We start from the raw sequence: 16,480 nt of genomic DNA on the forward strand, positions 1-16,480 counted from the left end.
TGATTTTTTTGGATAGGGGGTTTTGTATTCTGGCCATTGAAATAACTTGATTTGTAAATCACTGTAGTCTGTTTTCATTTTTGGCATTTTTGGTTTTGGGGTTCAATATATATATAGCTTTACAATGAGACCACAAACAGCATTGGTAAATACCAAAATCACGTTTTATGTTTCTGTAATGGTTTATATACCAATATGTAGAGGCTCTTTAAAGGTGCGGGAGATTTTCGGGACCAATTTTTCATCAAATCTGTAAAACCTCAGTCATAGCCGAAGCATCACGAATCTGTAAGTCTTTCTGTGATTACTCACCTGAATCTCTTGCATTATGGTGAACAATTTCTTAGTGCCATCCACCATAAACAAACTATGTGTTAACAGACAGAGCCAGGAGGTAACTCGGGCATCTTCGGAATTTTGTTGCGACATGCATTGTGGGAAATGGAGGTTCGCGCAGCCACCTGACAGCAGCAGCTGCTACAGACATGATGCGGAAACAGCAGGAGCTCCCTTCCCTCTATGCATATTCCTCATGCTGATTCCGCGTTTCAGCCATTTCCACATCGTGTTTGTTTCATCCATATAATATCATATGGTTGTCCTGCTGCTGCCGCTGTTGTTCACCATAATGCAAGAGATTCAGGTGAGTAATCACAGAAAGACTTACAGATTCATGATACTTAGGCTATGACTGAGGTTTTACAGATTTGATGAAAAATTGGTCACGAAAGTCTCCCACACCTTTAACCTTTTTTTGGGCAAGTGACTATTTTTGGTAATTCCTGCACATATTACAAGACAGTGACAGAATCAGTTCCAGTGAGGACAGTGAGTCAACAATCTCAGGTCCAATGTGGTCTCCAGGGTCTGTAAGGTCCACCTCTGCATGAACAGTGAGTGTACCCGCTTTTTTAGGTACCTTGAAGTAATGGTACTAATGTAAGGAATGATGTTCAAAGGGATCATGTGGATGTGGACAGGGGTCTGGATCAGCACTTATGTTGGTCTAATGTTTTAAAAGTAATGTTCTAATGTTCTAAAATACATGTTCTTTTCACCTTACATGTGTTTTTATTGTGTTATTATATTTATTTCTTCAATTTTTTTTTTTTTGCCACTTATAAGGAACCAAATATGGTAACTTCATTAACGTTGATTTTCTACATAATAATAAAAAATGTTGAAAAATTTCTCAAACGTAATAAATTCTTGTTATGTCCTCCAATAACATGCTTAGGTCAGTAAGTGTCCTCTCATGTCTCTAATGTCAAAAAGACTGGACAGTGCCAGGATTGATTAGGATCATCACATCAGGCTTGTAACAGAATGGTTCAGGGAAAATGAGAGATCATTTTCACGCATGGTGTCACACTCTGACCAGAAGTGAGGGTAGGTTGCCGAAAGGCTGCCTGGAAAAGGTCTGATTTGACCTTAAAACTATAGAAAAAATAACAAGATAAAGTCCATTTGATTAAAAAAAAAAAGGTGAAGAGCTTTATTGCCCTTAAAGTGCATCCGAGGAAATTAGCAAATAATGACAATAATAACAAAAAATGAGCACACAGGTCTGCAGAGCACCACAGTCCTTCTCTAACTGCCATGAGCAATGTCAGACCTCCTCCATTTAAAGGTGTGGAAGGAAAACGAATTATCGCTGATACATTTTGTCTAAACTTTGTACTTGTCATTCTGACGATTTTAGACTTTGTACTTGCTATACTGAAGTGACTGAGCAAATCAAAAAAATCTAGTCAAAATCAGATACTGTAGGGACATGTTATGGAACTTAGGTAAACATGCATACGTGACCTGCACAGTATAAAAGCTCTTTGACTTCTATGTGTCTGTGTCCAGTCTTAGCAGACCGCACCCTGTTTGCAAACAGCGAGATTTTATCTCTGAATCTGTGTGTTGATCATTGCTGATTATTGTTGGTTGTTCACTTCAATTTGAAACATCATGTTGTAATAAATTTTTATAAATCTACAGGGTTATTGTGCTTCTTTCATTCTCACCGTAAAATCTAGGCCCCGACAAAAGGTTAGGCCCCTCCCACTGGACCATACCATTTGTAATTGGAACTAATTAAACATTTCATCTAACTCCATAGGTTATTTCCCATAGTTATCTCACAAAACAATTTATGTGTTTTAAACTTACATCAAAGGATTCATCCAATCAACCATAGAATTTACAATCAATTCTCCGACAACAAGGTATGGTGCAGTACGACAGGCTGAGTCTATTTTCCACGTTTAACTCAGGCACTATAAGGGTGTATTCACACCTGAAAAGTCCTTTGGTCCGCTTATTTGATTCGGATCAAATGCGGACTTTATTTTTTTCATTTGGGTCGGATCGCATTCACATTGCACTTTTTGCAAGTGGACCAAAATACGTGAACACAAGCACGCATGTGATGAACTGCGCTAGCATTGGAAAGAAAAGTCGGGGGCAGGGTGAACCAGAGACAGCCAGTGTTGATGAAAATAATTGTGGTACTCCTACCTACAGTTATCATTTTCAGAATATAAATTGTATTTTTACTGACACAAATTTTCGAAAATAATGCTAACACTCAAGAAAAGCTCAGTCGGAGCCAGTTTCATAATATGGGCATCTGACCAAATGTCAATGGCAGATTCAATTTCCTCATTGCTCCACATCTGTCCACAGCTCATGACTGCTACTATTAGCTCTGACCACCCATAAACCTCAGCTACTTCCAGCGGCTACGGTGGCTCGTCAAGCACAAAAAGGCGCAAGATTCCTGGGTTTGGTTCAGTTCAAGGTCCGTTATATTCACACCAGAAGTGAACCGGCCCAGAGTCCGTTTGGAAGCGGACCGAGACCACCTCTTCTAGGTGGTCTCGGTCCTCTTGTTTGGTTCGAATCAGAGTTCGCATGTTTGTATTCACACCTAAAAAAAAAAGTCCGGACTTTGTGGGGAAACGAACTCTGGTCCATTTTAAACAGTCCAAACGTGGTAGGTGTGAATACACCCTAAAAGGCAGCCTGATGCTCCCTTTGGGTCATTTTCCGCTGCCCAGAACCACGAAGCACCATGGTAAGTGAAGGAAAAACATAATTAGGAACAAAATCTCAAAATATAGAATTTATCATAATTAAAGACCTAATTCAACCTTACTGGTGTTTGTGTGTGTTATTGTACAATGTCAGGGGGAAAAACAGCACAGGAGACTGACTCAGATGTCTAAATGTAGCCCAATGTGTGCACCCACCAAGCGATCAGTAGTATGCTACCTGACTATTGTTTGCCATGTGGAAGGAGTGACTGTGTGGTGTATGATTAGTGGCAGGGGTGACTGCCACATATGGATTAGACACCATAAAGGCCAGACTCTAATTTAGGATGTGATGAAGACTTGACGCTGCGGACCAATTATCTATCATCAATAATGAAAAATTAATGATAAGTATGGATGGAAAAAACATCATCAACCTTATTGTGACACTACATAAGCATTATGTGGCAAAAAAGATGTCCCAGTGAATGTCTCCTGTAATCAAAACCAAAGGTGGTGCAGTGAAATATTGCATGTGTGACTTTTTTTGGGCCAGGCAGTGTATATTATAAGAGAGAAGCTAATGTTGATTTTTTGTTTTTGTATGTTATTTGTAAAACTACTGTGGCAAAAATAGATTTATTATTATCATCCAAGAATTTTCAAATTTGCTGTGTTACAAAAAACTGAAAAAAAGCACATTATTATGGTCAAATTAGTTATTTACTTGTATTCCAGAACAAAATGATTAGTTTTAGTGGTTGAGTTTAATGGTTATGGCTCAGATTTGGGAAAAAAAAAGGTGAATTCAGCTTAAATTCCTCATTCCTGTTTCAAAATGGTAAAACTTTAATTTGTTAAGCACCGAACATAACAGTGTATAATACCAGCCACTTCATGATGTGATAATTCGTTAATGTGCATCACTGACGCTGCTAAATAAACACATTCAGCTCTGCCAACCTAGTTTAATTATTAATCCTTCTGTTTTGGCTTTCATCACTGTAAATGTGCATGTGCATGACCGTCAGGAGTTAAATCAATTCTTTTTCTTGAAAATGTTTTTCCCATGTGGAGACTAATGTCCTCAGGATGCCACCCCCCCCCCTCCCCCTCCATCCCATACTCCCCCAGCAGCAGTTTGGAGCGCTGTCATCTGGGAATAATGACATCTGGAAAGGCCTCAGAAGCAACACAAAAACAGCTATGTTTTTAATGTATCTGAGCATATGGGCAACTAAGCACTAATTACTTTCAAATCTGCAGATCTAGCCGGCATTATTCTTAATGATTTATTTTCATTTTACACCAACACAAACGGTTTTGTAAAGATTTTTCCCTCCAGATTTACATGATAATTTAAGTTTAACCTTTTATGCATGAAATTCTATTGACATCAAATCCAAACATGCTTTAGACAGAACAGAAACGCAAGATTTTGGGCTGTCAAATTTTGTATTTAAATATCTTACATTAACTGCAACTTTATTATTTGCCAAAGTAAAACTGGAAAAGCTTCTTTCAACTAATAAATCCATTCAATTTAAGTAAAACTTGTCTTTTTCAGCTAACCTTTCTATTGTCATCATGCAACCTTGATGCCTTCAGATGTTTTTATCCTTCACTGTTCCTTGGAACTAATGAAAAAAAAAAAAAAAAGAGGAGACATTTTTTCTGCATTCTCCTGTGAAACCAAAGCCTCTTTTTTTTCCAAGGACCCAAAGTCTGACCAGCTCAAGAGCACAACAGTGTGCTCTTCAATCGTTCCCTGTACCGCACTGACATGGAAGCCTTCCATTAGTGACCCACTGAACATTAGCACTTGGCTCTGGGTCCTTTACTCTCTTGGTGTTTCTGCAGACTTCGTAAAAACAATAAAAGACTTGAGCCTAGCAGTGAGTGTGTCTGTACAGAACTATATTATGACATTTGTCATTATTGTTTTGTATCCCAGACCCCGTTAGAAAAGAAACACCTGGATTCAACGTGTCCCAATACTTTTGTCCATATAGTGTATGACTTAGGCAATTATGCAATGAGGCTAACAATATGTGAAGCCAGGGGCACAACAGTACACTCCTTTTGTTAGTCTTTGTTTGAAGGTGTGTGTAGTGCAGTCATTCTGCTGGATGGACCTTTTTGAAGCACAGAAAGGACACCCAAGGTACATAAAATAAAACAAGAAAATAGGAGTGTTTTATGAAACCTTTCAAAAAAAGTCCAGCTTGGTGTGGTGAACGGGTCCTCTGAGCCTTGCACTTGTTGAAAAATGTCAAAGATGATGACCCCATCAAGACTGAGAAGTGTAACAAAAATGGCAGTAAAAGCATTTGAAAGGAGTCTATTCAAGGCAGCCCCGTGGGCTATTTTCCCACATGAGGGCCCATGGGTGAGACTCAGCCCCAGAAAGAGGTGCATCTTATGTTCATCCAACTGGTCACATGTGAATCTGCAGGATTCTCATCTGTATGCTTCATCTCACACACAAACACACACAGACATACACAAAAAAAAACAAAAAAAACCCCACACCCAACAACACTGCACCGAGCTAACAGAGTCGCAGATGGCCGGCAGAGAACATGGATTCAGGAGGACAAGAACAAGAGCAAAGGAAGAGAAAAACCCACCTGAAGATCCTCTCTGGGGCCTGCTCTCCGGTAACTAGGTCATAGCCTTTCTCCAAGTTAGCATACGGCCAAGGACTATGCAGAGGGCAGAGAAGAGCAGAAAATTAGATTACAGTGATTTACACCCCCTCTTATTACAAGTATGTATTACTTGACAATGTTTACGCTGTGCTCAAGAATTATGTCACCAAAAAATCTATGAAACACAAAGTCAAAACAGTGGATAAAAGCTGGTGTTTTATGGATTGGATTTCCCTCCATCAATTACTGCTCCTACACAGCAGTGAATGGAAATGAGATCGGTGAGTGGACTGATTCCAACTCATGACAGGTGGAGCTGAAGAACAATGTGTGACCTTTTTAATTACCCGATGATTGGGCAGGGCTGCTAATTGTCAAACAGAGTCAGAGTCAGAAAGACAATAGCATTTGTAATCAGGTCTGTTTGTCTACATGTGCATTTGCTCTGGTGACTCATAATGTATTGCACATTTTGACAAGTTTGACACAAGGTCAGGCTGTGCTTTATCTAAGCACATATTTGAAAATATTCTCCATCACTGGGAGATAGGACACTGATGGGCATTTTCTCAGAAATTAAGGCAACTACTGCTGCAAAAAACAAGACCCATGAATCTAAAATGATTTAGGCAGTGTATGTCAATGTATCAAAATGTCTCTAAAACGCTGGCATAAGATGAACTATCAATTTTTAAATATTTTTATTTGTGTTTTGGGCGTATTCATATAGCTTACATAGAACATTTTGAGAACTTATAGATAACTTACATCAAAGAAAACTCTGTATCGTAGCCAATAAAAATGCTGCAGTGGGGATTCAAATCATAACCACACTAGACATCCCAGTATCATCATCACCATCATGCCAAACAACACTGGAGGACAGCTAGCAGGTATTCTGGTGGTGGATCCTCCATGTCTCTGCTTACTGAGGCGCCTTGAGGAGTACTGACAGGTTCCTCCTGTCAACACCATTTTTATAGACTATATCCTACCAGGCAGCTCTGGAGCTGCATGTAGCTCTTTCATCCCTCTGCTGCGGCTCCCTGTGGCTTTGGAAAATTAATAATGAGTCTTTAATTTAGATGTATCTTATTTTAGTTCAGTAGTTTTTAAAATGCAATTCTACGTTTGAAGATTATGGTGATATTAGGTATTATAGGTATTATCTCCTGCTGCACAACAAAGTCCGGTCGCTGTCCAGAGGGGAGGTGCTGAAACACTTTGCTGCGTGTCCTGAAGAGGAGAAAAGACGTCCAGAACACGTTAAATACGTCGACAGACGTCAATATGTGTTGGAGGTAAGTTCAATATAAGTTACTCATAGGTTCAAAGCACGTTACTTGTAGGTTAGAAATAAGTTTTAGATACGCTAGATGTTATCTCAACGTATTTCAACTCATGAGTAATTTATAAGTATGTCATGATTGCATAACTTACCTCCAACTTATGGTCCACATATGAGACATACGCTGGCATACATGGCCATACTATGACATATACCTGCATGCTTCACCCTGCTCTTAACTTAAAACTAATTCATTATCTGAACCCGCTTTATCCTCACTAGGGTTACGGGGTTTGCTTGGAGCCTATCCCAGCTACTTACGGGCAAAGGCGGAGTACACCCTGGACATTTCGCCAGTTCATCACAGGGCTGACATATAGAGACAAACAATCACTCTCACATTCACACCTATGGGTGATTTAGATTAACCAATTAACCCATCAGTGCATGTCTTTGGAGGGTGGGAGGAAGCCGGAGTACCCGGAGACACAGGGAGAACATGCAAAGTCTACACAGAAAGGTCCCACCTCGACTGGTGTTGGAATCGAACCCAGGACTTTCTTGCTGTGAGGCACAAGTGTTATCCACTGCACCACCGTGTTGCTAAACAAAACTTCCTCATAACTTATTCAACATACACCAGCATATTCACCTAATTTGTCATACGTCGCCATACACTGCCTAGTTTGTCAAGGTGTGACAGGGCCTTTACCTGTTTAAGCTAATGTGACATTTCACTGTTATGTGTTATGACGTACAAGGTTGCATTGTATTGTTCATGATAATTACTGCAATCTTTTACTTCGAAGCTGAAGATTTTGTTTTCTTCAATATTTATGTTTCCATAAAATGTGAAATTTGAAGCCAACATTTAAAAAGTTGCAAAAACAAAAATGCTAATTATGTTCTATAAACTGGTTTGGAGCCAATAATCAACACTGCATTGTATCACCAGCAGGTAGCGCTGTAGACTACATTCCATGTGGCTCTAATGAACGCAGAAGAAGGAGCAGAGAATTCTGTTATTTAATACGAGTCATGTTTCTAAGAAGATGCAGCAAACACCTGCAGAGTCAGCTTTTATGAGTTAAATGTCAGAAATTATTCTCAAACAGTGTTTCATTTTTGTGCATGTGCATTTAGTCTTTGCAACAAAAAAATATGCACAAATTAAAAAAAAAAAAAACACATCTATTGACTTCTGTTCATACCAAGGTTATAATAGTTTGGGATTTTTCATTATAGTTTAGTTTTATTTAGTTTTGACTTTTTTCTTCTCTAATTCAGTTAGTTTTAATTCGTTTTTAGAGCAGGTTTGCTAGTTTTTATTAGTAGTCATTTTTTCTGAATGCTTAGTTTTAGTTTAGTTTAGTTTAGTTTTAGTATTAGTTTCAGTTTTTTCATATATTTTATCTTCCTCACTATCCTATTCAAAGAAATAAGTGAGGTTACACCGGACACTTTATTAGGGGGTCAGGTTAGGGCGGCTCTGACTGAGCACAGACACAAACATTTGTACAGTACCATGGATAAATTCCCTATAGCAGGTTGGGGGCGTGTTAATGTAGGTGGGGGTGCGATCCGTACACGTCACTTATGTGAAAACAAAACTGAAACTTTCCATACTTTCACCGTTGGCTTCCTGACTTCTATACCACTCTTATACCACTGATCTTAGACAAAATTTTCACATGTTCTATCCTATATCAACATTGACAAAGACGAAAACTAAGGGAATTTTATCCATAATTTTTATACTTTTTAGTTAGTTTTGTAAGCACACAATACAGTTTCAGTTAGTTATCGTTTTTTTTTCTTTTAATTTGAGTTTTTATTTATTTCAGTTAACGAAAATGTTTTTTCAATTTTAGTTTTCATCATTTCGTTAGTTTTTTGTTAACCACAATAACCTTGGTTCATACACAGTATTATGGTTGTAAACTATTGGAAATGATGTTGCGTTCACACCACTTTAAGTAGCTTTTAATAAAACTTAACAACTACTGATATAAACATGAATCCAAATCCTCGAGGGGTGTTCTACAGCTCATGGAACTGACTTGAAACCTTCATTTGAGAGCATGTTCAGAACATAGAATGATTCAGTGTGTTGGATATGATCTAAGGGGCTGAGGGACTGCAGCCTCTGTCTTGTTTGACTTACTTTTTCGTCTCTAACATGTTCATATCCAGTTCTCAGTTTGTGTTGTGGTCGATTTTATGTCTTCTTCTCCCACTTTATCACTCTGTGGCCTCCCCTGCTGTTTTGTTTCATTACAAACTATTACTTCTCTCTTGCTTCCCCTTTCATCTGTCCAACCCACTCATCCGTCATTTTAAAGCAAGTTCAAGTGAAAGGATTGCACAGGTACATTTTCACATTTTAGCCCATCAACTACAAATTGCCTATATTTTACACTACTGGTTCCCTGTTTTGAAAGCTTACACTAAATTTTGAGATGGAGTTTTTGGTTAGGGTCTCTATTCTATTAAACTTCTAAACATCAGCTTACAGAGGCTTTTAATTTTGCGGCGCTCCTTCACACTAAACCAGGGGTGTCAACCATGCGACCCATGGGCCAAAACCGTCCTGCCAAAGGTTCCAATTCAGCCCGCAGGATTAATTTGGAAAGTGCAGAAATTGCACTGAATATATTAACAGTCAAGGGTGTCAAACATTTTTTTTATTTCAGGTTCCATATTCAGCCCAATGTGATCTCAAGTAAAATAATACCATAATAATGTGTAAATAATGACTTAAAATTTTCTTCTTGGTTTAATGTGAAAAAAATAATATTACATAGGGCCTATAAATTATGATCATTTCAAATGTTTTCCTTTATTTTAGTGCAAAAAATACCATAAAATTATGAAAAGGTTTACATTAACTAACTATCCTTTAACAATAAAATGTGAATAACCTGAACAAATCTGAACAATCTCAATGTCTAAAGAAAATTAACCCTTTCATGTATGAATTATGGGAACCTTAATCAAGATTTTTTTTCCTGAGTTTTTTCGTTCCTCTTTAGGCATGAAAAAAACAATGCAACTGAAAATTTTCCTATGAACCTATTTTTCATGGAGTTGCAAAAATGTCCACTCAGCCGGACACCATGCATTTAATTTTTGAAGCAAAGAAACATGTTTATTTTATTTTATTCTATTTTATTTTTTCTTTAACATGTATTTACTGATATAGTGGGTCAAAACTATGAAATAAAAACATTTTTAATGCTCCTAATCTGATGTTTTCTCACATTTTAACATACTCTAATACTAGTCACTACTCACTTCATGGAGATAATTTGAAAAAAAAAAAAAAAAAAAAAAACTTTTTGTTTAAAAAAAACCCCTCTTAATTACAGTCTAATAACAATAACAAGCAATTACTTTACACTCACACATGTTAGTGCAGATCAGGTTTATCAAGAACAGCAAAATTACATTTTTGAATTGCAGTCTATGGGGATGATATATAAGCATCTACTGTGTTGTCTGATATGAAACTAAAACAACAAAATTCATGAATATATAAGAGAACAGCTGTAGAATAGATGTCCACTGTAGTGACCACTATGCATGAAAGGGTTAAATGCAATTTTAACAATATTTTGCCTGTTACTAAATGTTTTGTGCCTTTTGTAGATCTGATCTGTGATGCTAATGTATAAATGATGAGTTGAGGCATAATATTGTTACAATTACACTCATTTTTCTCAAGAAATATCAGTTTTTTTCAGGTGATTTATTTATTTATTATTTTGAATAGTGTGTAAATGAAAATTTGTCTCAATTTTATGTTATTTTTTGCATTAAAACAAAGAGAAAAAAATTGGAGTTGTCATTATTTATAGTCTATTATGTTATTATTTTGCTGGTCTGGCCCACTGGAGATCAAATTGGGCTGAATGTGGAACCTGAAAGAAAATAAGTTTGACCCCTCTTCACTAAACAATTCCCCTTAATGCATGCTAATCAATTCAAGTTAATATAGCAAACCATAATGTAGGTGGGAGTAGAGTCTCTAAGTCAGATCAACCAAGTGAATTCTAAGTAGAAGTGAATTTCTAAATGCGTGAATAGAATAGTCAGGACTTACCCTTCATTTCGACCCCAGTCGCTGCGAACACAAAGGTGTTTATGGACCGGATCAGGGGAATAACCATCATGACAGCTGCATTCACCTGTGACACAGAAAACAGCAGGAGTACATTTATTTATCACCAGAAGCCGAATAAATAACCACAAGCTTTAAGTGGTTCTGTCTGGATCATTTCTTAGAAACATGATCAAATAATAAATCAAATACAGCACAAGTGCACCATTGTACGAGTAATTAGCTTTAAAAGCCGTGGCTCATTAGTATTTTTACATGAGTAGAAATCAGTAATAGGAGGAAGCTTCAGATGTGGTGCAGAAGATTAGGAAATTCCAGAATGAGGACAGTGTAGTGGAGGAGTAAATTAAAAGAAGTGTCAGTAAAGTGGACAGAGGTTTCTGATTTAGTTGAAAAAAAAAAAATGTTGTAGAATTGCTTGAGGAAAAAAAGAGACAGCAAACTGGAATGCACATCAGGGATCTCTGCCCGTTTTTAATCCACTTGTCTTTAATACAGTTTACTGACCATCTTATCATCATGTCTATGGTTTGATTATGCTGAAATTATAATTCTATATGCGGAAATAATTAATTCTATAGTTCTGGGGTCAGGAAATGAATTATATCTTTATGAAATTATTTGTTTGTTCTGCTGCGGAGGATGGAAACAGTGAAGAGTCATCCAGAGACTGAAGAATATTTATGGTAAAGCCTACAGTGAACCATTGCTGGGTCAAAATTGCGCATTACTGATATAAAACACATCGCCAAGCTCTGAGTTTGAGCATTTTGTAAGTATCTGAAGTAAACAGAATCCTCTTGTGTGGCCAGAAGCATAACACTGAATAAGACTAGCTTTGCAAAAGTTGTGCATCTACCAGGTAGCACTTGAAATGGCTCAATATAAATTATGATGGCCATAATGTCAAAGTCATCTTTATTGTCAGTTCTGCCATGTACATTGTATACAGAGAGAGCTGAAATTACTGGACTCTAAGGCCCCACAGTGCAGTAAACGTAAAGTGCAAATAACATGGAAAAGTGCAAAGTGCAAATAACATAGAAGAGTGTGAAGGTAAATATAAAGAGTGCAACAGAGGAGCAACAAAAGAACAATCAAGGTGCATATGTGCATCATTTGCATTAAAGTGGTAATGGTTTGGGGGGGGGGGGGGGGGGGGGGGGGGGGGGGGGGGGGGGGTTGTTAGAGTCCTGAGTTTGAGTGTATGAGGGGGGGTAGAGCAGGGAGGGAGTTCAGCATTCTGATAGCCTGGTGGAAAAAGCTGTCTTTCAGTCTGCTGGTCTTAGCCCTGAGGCTCCGCAGTCTCCTCCCTGATGGCAGGAGGCTGAAGAGGCTGTGAGACGGGTGGGTGGGGTCCTTTATGATGTGGACGGCTTTCCGGGTGAGGCGGGTGTTATAGATGTCCTGAAGGGAGGGGACAGGGGCTCCAATGATCTTCTCAGCTGCTCTCACTATATGCTGGAGGGTCTTTTTGCAGGATGCGGCGCAGGCACCGAACCACACAGTGATGCAGCTGGCCAGGACACTCTCGATGGTGCCTCTGTAAAATGTGTGCATGATAGGGGCTGGGGCTCTGGCTCTCCTAAGTTTGCAGAGGAAGTATAGGCGTTGCTGGGCCTTTCTGGCCAGTGATGTGGTGTTTATAGACCAGGAGAGGTCCTCCGAGATGTGCACACCCACGAACTTGGTGCTGCTCACCCTCTCCACAGCAGCACCATCAATAGTCAGAGGAGCATGCTGGGTGTGCACTCTCCTGAAGTCCACCACCATCTCCTTTGTCTTATCCGCATTCAAGGACAGATTATTGTCCAAACACCACGTCACCAGGTGGCTCACCTCACTCCTGTAGTGGGTCTCGTAGTCATTGCTGATCAGACTGTTTTATAGTGCGTTTTATTTTTAGATATTTTTATACTTTTATACTGCTTATGGGTACGATCAAGCAGTAACACGTAGATACAGTTTGTGTTCAACAGTCTCTGTCATGGAAGCAGAATAGACAGAATAGACCGGAAATGTTTGACCAAATAAGGGGCTATGTTTACTGACCATCTTATCATCAAGTCCAAACAAGGAGCTAGACCAGGCATGTCCAAAGTCCGGCCCGGGGGCCAATCACGGCCCGCGGTCAGATTTTATACGGCCCACAGCTTCGGTTTTATAATGTATTATTTATGGCCCGCTTGGACTGTTGATCCGAGTACATGAATCATAAAAGGTTAAAAATGCAGTTTCTCCTTTCACCTCATGGTGGCAGCACCACTCTAACTCTATCTGGCTCTGTGACTTTGCCGTGAACCCTTTTCGCTAATTTCTAACCACGGCGCCTGTAAATAAAAAAAGGAAAGTTGACAGTGTGGGCCGCCGCTTCCAGGAGAGATGGGAATTACAATTTTTTTCACTGAAAATCGAGGCGATTGTGTTTGCCTAATTTGTCAAGAGACTGTTGTCTTGTTTAAGGAATTCAATGTAAAGACGCACTAGCAGACAAAACATGCTAACGCATACGACAAGCTAGCAGGGAGTGAGCGTTCCGAAAAAGTGAAGCAAATTCAAGCTGCTTTAAACTCACACAGTGACTCTTCATGTGAACCAATGAGTTAAATGAATTCACCACCAAGGCAAGCTACCAAGTTGCCAGGTTAGTTGCCTATAATTGCTGGTGTTATGTAGTTGTAGATGTGACACAAATATTACTTTCTGAATGATTTTGTGAAAGACAAGAGTAAGAGTCATGTTTTCATCTTAAACGTTAACAGACTTTACATTACTGAGTAAAATATGAGTAATGATTACTCATATAAGTCATGTTTAAAATGAATGTGGGGTTAAGATTTTCATCAACTTTTTGGAAGTTTCAGATACTCCATACAGTTTGTTCTATGTTATCTGACTCCAGATGTGAAAGGAAGGCAGAATTGTTTTGGTTTTTTTTTTAATTTGTTCACACCTGAGTGGCATAGATTTGGTTACATTGCCATTTAAAAAAATTATATTGTGACAATGAAAATAAAATTATTGTAGAACAGCACATTTATATGTAATTTTTACTGTTTAAAAAACGTCCGAAGGGACCACTGGCCCCTGGCAATCTCCACATTATCAGATCTGGCCCTCTTTAAAAAAAGTTTGGACACCCCTGAGCTAGACTGTTGGCCATCTTATCTTTACATAACCTCTGATTTGAATTCCAAACCACTTTGGCCAAACCATAGATGTCAACAAGAGCATCTGGAAGTTGGTAATCAGTGCTGGATGATTCCAACGATCCTCAGGTCACGATGACCCGTCAGGCCAAGCATCGTCACATCTCCAACTGTATTAGAACATCCAAGGACACTAGGCAATTCATAATGTTATTTCTAACAGTATCAGAACATTCAAAGATATTAGGCAACACACAACATTCCCCCCTTTGCTGGATACCAATCCCACAAGACTAGTAATTATCCCACAATGAACTAATTATCAATTATCTTTCTTTCAATGCAAGTAAGTGCGAAACCTGATTGATGTTATCAGGAAAATTCCCTTACGACCCCCAGAATTTTTATTTTCCAGACAAATTAACCCTTTCATGCATGAATTATGAGAACCTTAATCATGGTATTTCCCACTGTTTTTATTCCTCTTTAGGCATGAAAAAACAACAACAAAAAAACAATGTGACTGACAGCTTTTTATGGAGCAGCAAAAATGTCAACTCAAATGGATACAGTGTGTTTAATTTTTGAAGCCAAGAGACGTGTATTTACTGATATACTGTGAAAACTGAAATAAAACCACTTTTAATGCTGCTAATCTGATGTTTTCTCATATTTAAACATACTCTAATACTAGTTATTACTCACTTCATAGAGATAATATACAAAAAAAAACATTTTGTTAAAGAAAAAATTATAATTACAGTCTAATAACAATTGATTTACACTCAAACAAGTTACTGCAGATCAGGTTTATCCAGAACAGCAAAGTTACATGATGCATAAGCGTCCACTGTGTTGGCTGATATGGAACTAAAACAACAAAACTCATGAATATAGAAGAGAACAGCTGTAGAATAGCTGTCCACTGGAGTGACCACTATGCATGAAAGGGTTAAGTTCAGTTCATGCAGCTGCTTTATATAATGACACTGGTTGGAACACTTGAAAAAGCAGAACAAAACAGATTTCTCTGAATAGGTTTTTAATGAAACAACATGCCCGTGTGGACAGTGACGAAAGTAAGGCCAGAAAGAACCAATGAAGTAGAAGAGAAAACTCCAGAAATTCTTCTACCAGACGTTTTACTGGTTGGAGGTTCTCCTTCCAAACAATGAGCCTGTTTACATGACCATAAAAATCAGATAACTGGGAGTAATCTGATAATTGCCATAATTAGATGTGTTGCGTTTACATGCACTTCAGAAATGCAATTAGTGAAAAACTCTGGTCTACAAGTTTCAGTCCATTATTTCATTTCTTTTGGAGTACATATGTATGGATGTTATGTGGGCGCTCATAAGACTAGAAAATAGGTTGCCTTACTGGCATCCTTCATTTCATCTCATTGTTTGTTTACCTTTTTCCTTAGGCTTATGTCGTTGCGTAACTTCCCTTTTTATAGATTTTTTTTTTTTTTTTACCCATGTGCAGATGTAAAAAAAAAAAAAAAACAGAAAGAAATCAGATTAACCTGCATACCTGCATGAAAACATGGGAGTATTGGGGATAAATCTAGGTGTGTTAATCCGATTTTCTCATAATCAGATTACTGCCGTTATCGGATAAAACCAGTGAGATTATCCTGTTTACATGATCACTTGAATAATGTGATAACTCCAGAAACTGGATAATGATGGGAGTATTGGTGTGCATGTGAACGGGTTTAATAATCCTCCTCAAGCACAGGTTGTCGCATTTTTTTTTTTTTTTGCAATTTTATTTTAAACTGCACTTTTTTGGTTTTTCTGTTTTTTGGAGTCTTGAGCATATTAATTATATTTCAATAAATTTCAATAGGGAAAACTGACTTGTAAAACGAGTAAAATGCAAAAACGAGCTCTGTCATGGAAACAGTTCAACTCATGCTGCGAGGTTCTACTGTAATAATATCCCTGTTGACTCCCACAAACTGTGTTAAAAACACAGAAAAAAATGAAATAGTCATTAAAATGGAAGGTGGTGTTGGAGAAGGATACTCTAAACCAGTCTCTCCTGCAGCTGCTTTGTGCTTGATGCCACTCAGCTTTGTTGGCTTGTGACCATACATGTTCCTCTTGATCACATTCCAGAGGTTTTTAATGAGGGTTCAGGTTTGGAAATCTGGAGCGATGTCCAGGAAATGGATGGAATAACACTGGCCAAAAATGATTTCACTGCTAGGAGGAAAAATAAAATAGAAAAATAAC

General features: G+C 38.1%; 1 protein-coding gene across 1 annotated transcript in view; it reads right to left on the minus strand.

Moving 5' to 3' along the window:
- Positions 1-16,480, minus strand: part of astn2 (astrotactin 2) — an 824,937-nt gene that overhangs the window by 284,971 nt on the left and 523,486 nt on the right. Inside the window, exons 10-11 of the mRNA XM_030148576.1 lie at positions 11,068-11,152; positions 5,657-5,731 (exon numbers count right to left, since the gene is read on the minus strand). Of these exons, the coding sequence (XP_030004436.1) occupies positions 5,657-5,731; positions 11,068-11,152 (160 nt within the window). The remainder of the gene's footprint in view (positions 1-5,656; positions 5,732-11,067; positions 11,153-16,480) is intronic.

This window comes from Sphaeramia orbicularis, chromosome 12 (assembly GCF_902148855.1).
Source record: "Sphaeramia orbicularis chromosome 12, fSphaOr1.1, whole genome shotgun sequence".
Classification (NCBI taxonomy): Eukaryota; Metazoa; Chordata; class Actinopteri; order Kurtiformes; family Apogonidae; genus Sphaeramia; species Sphaeramia orbicularis.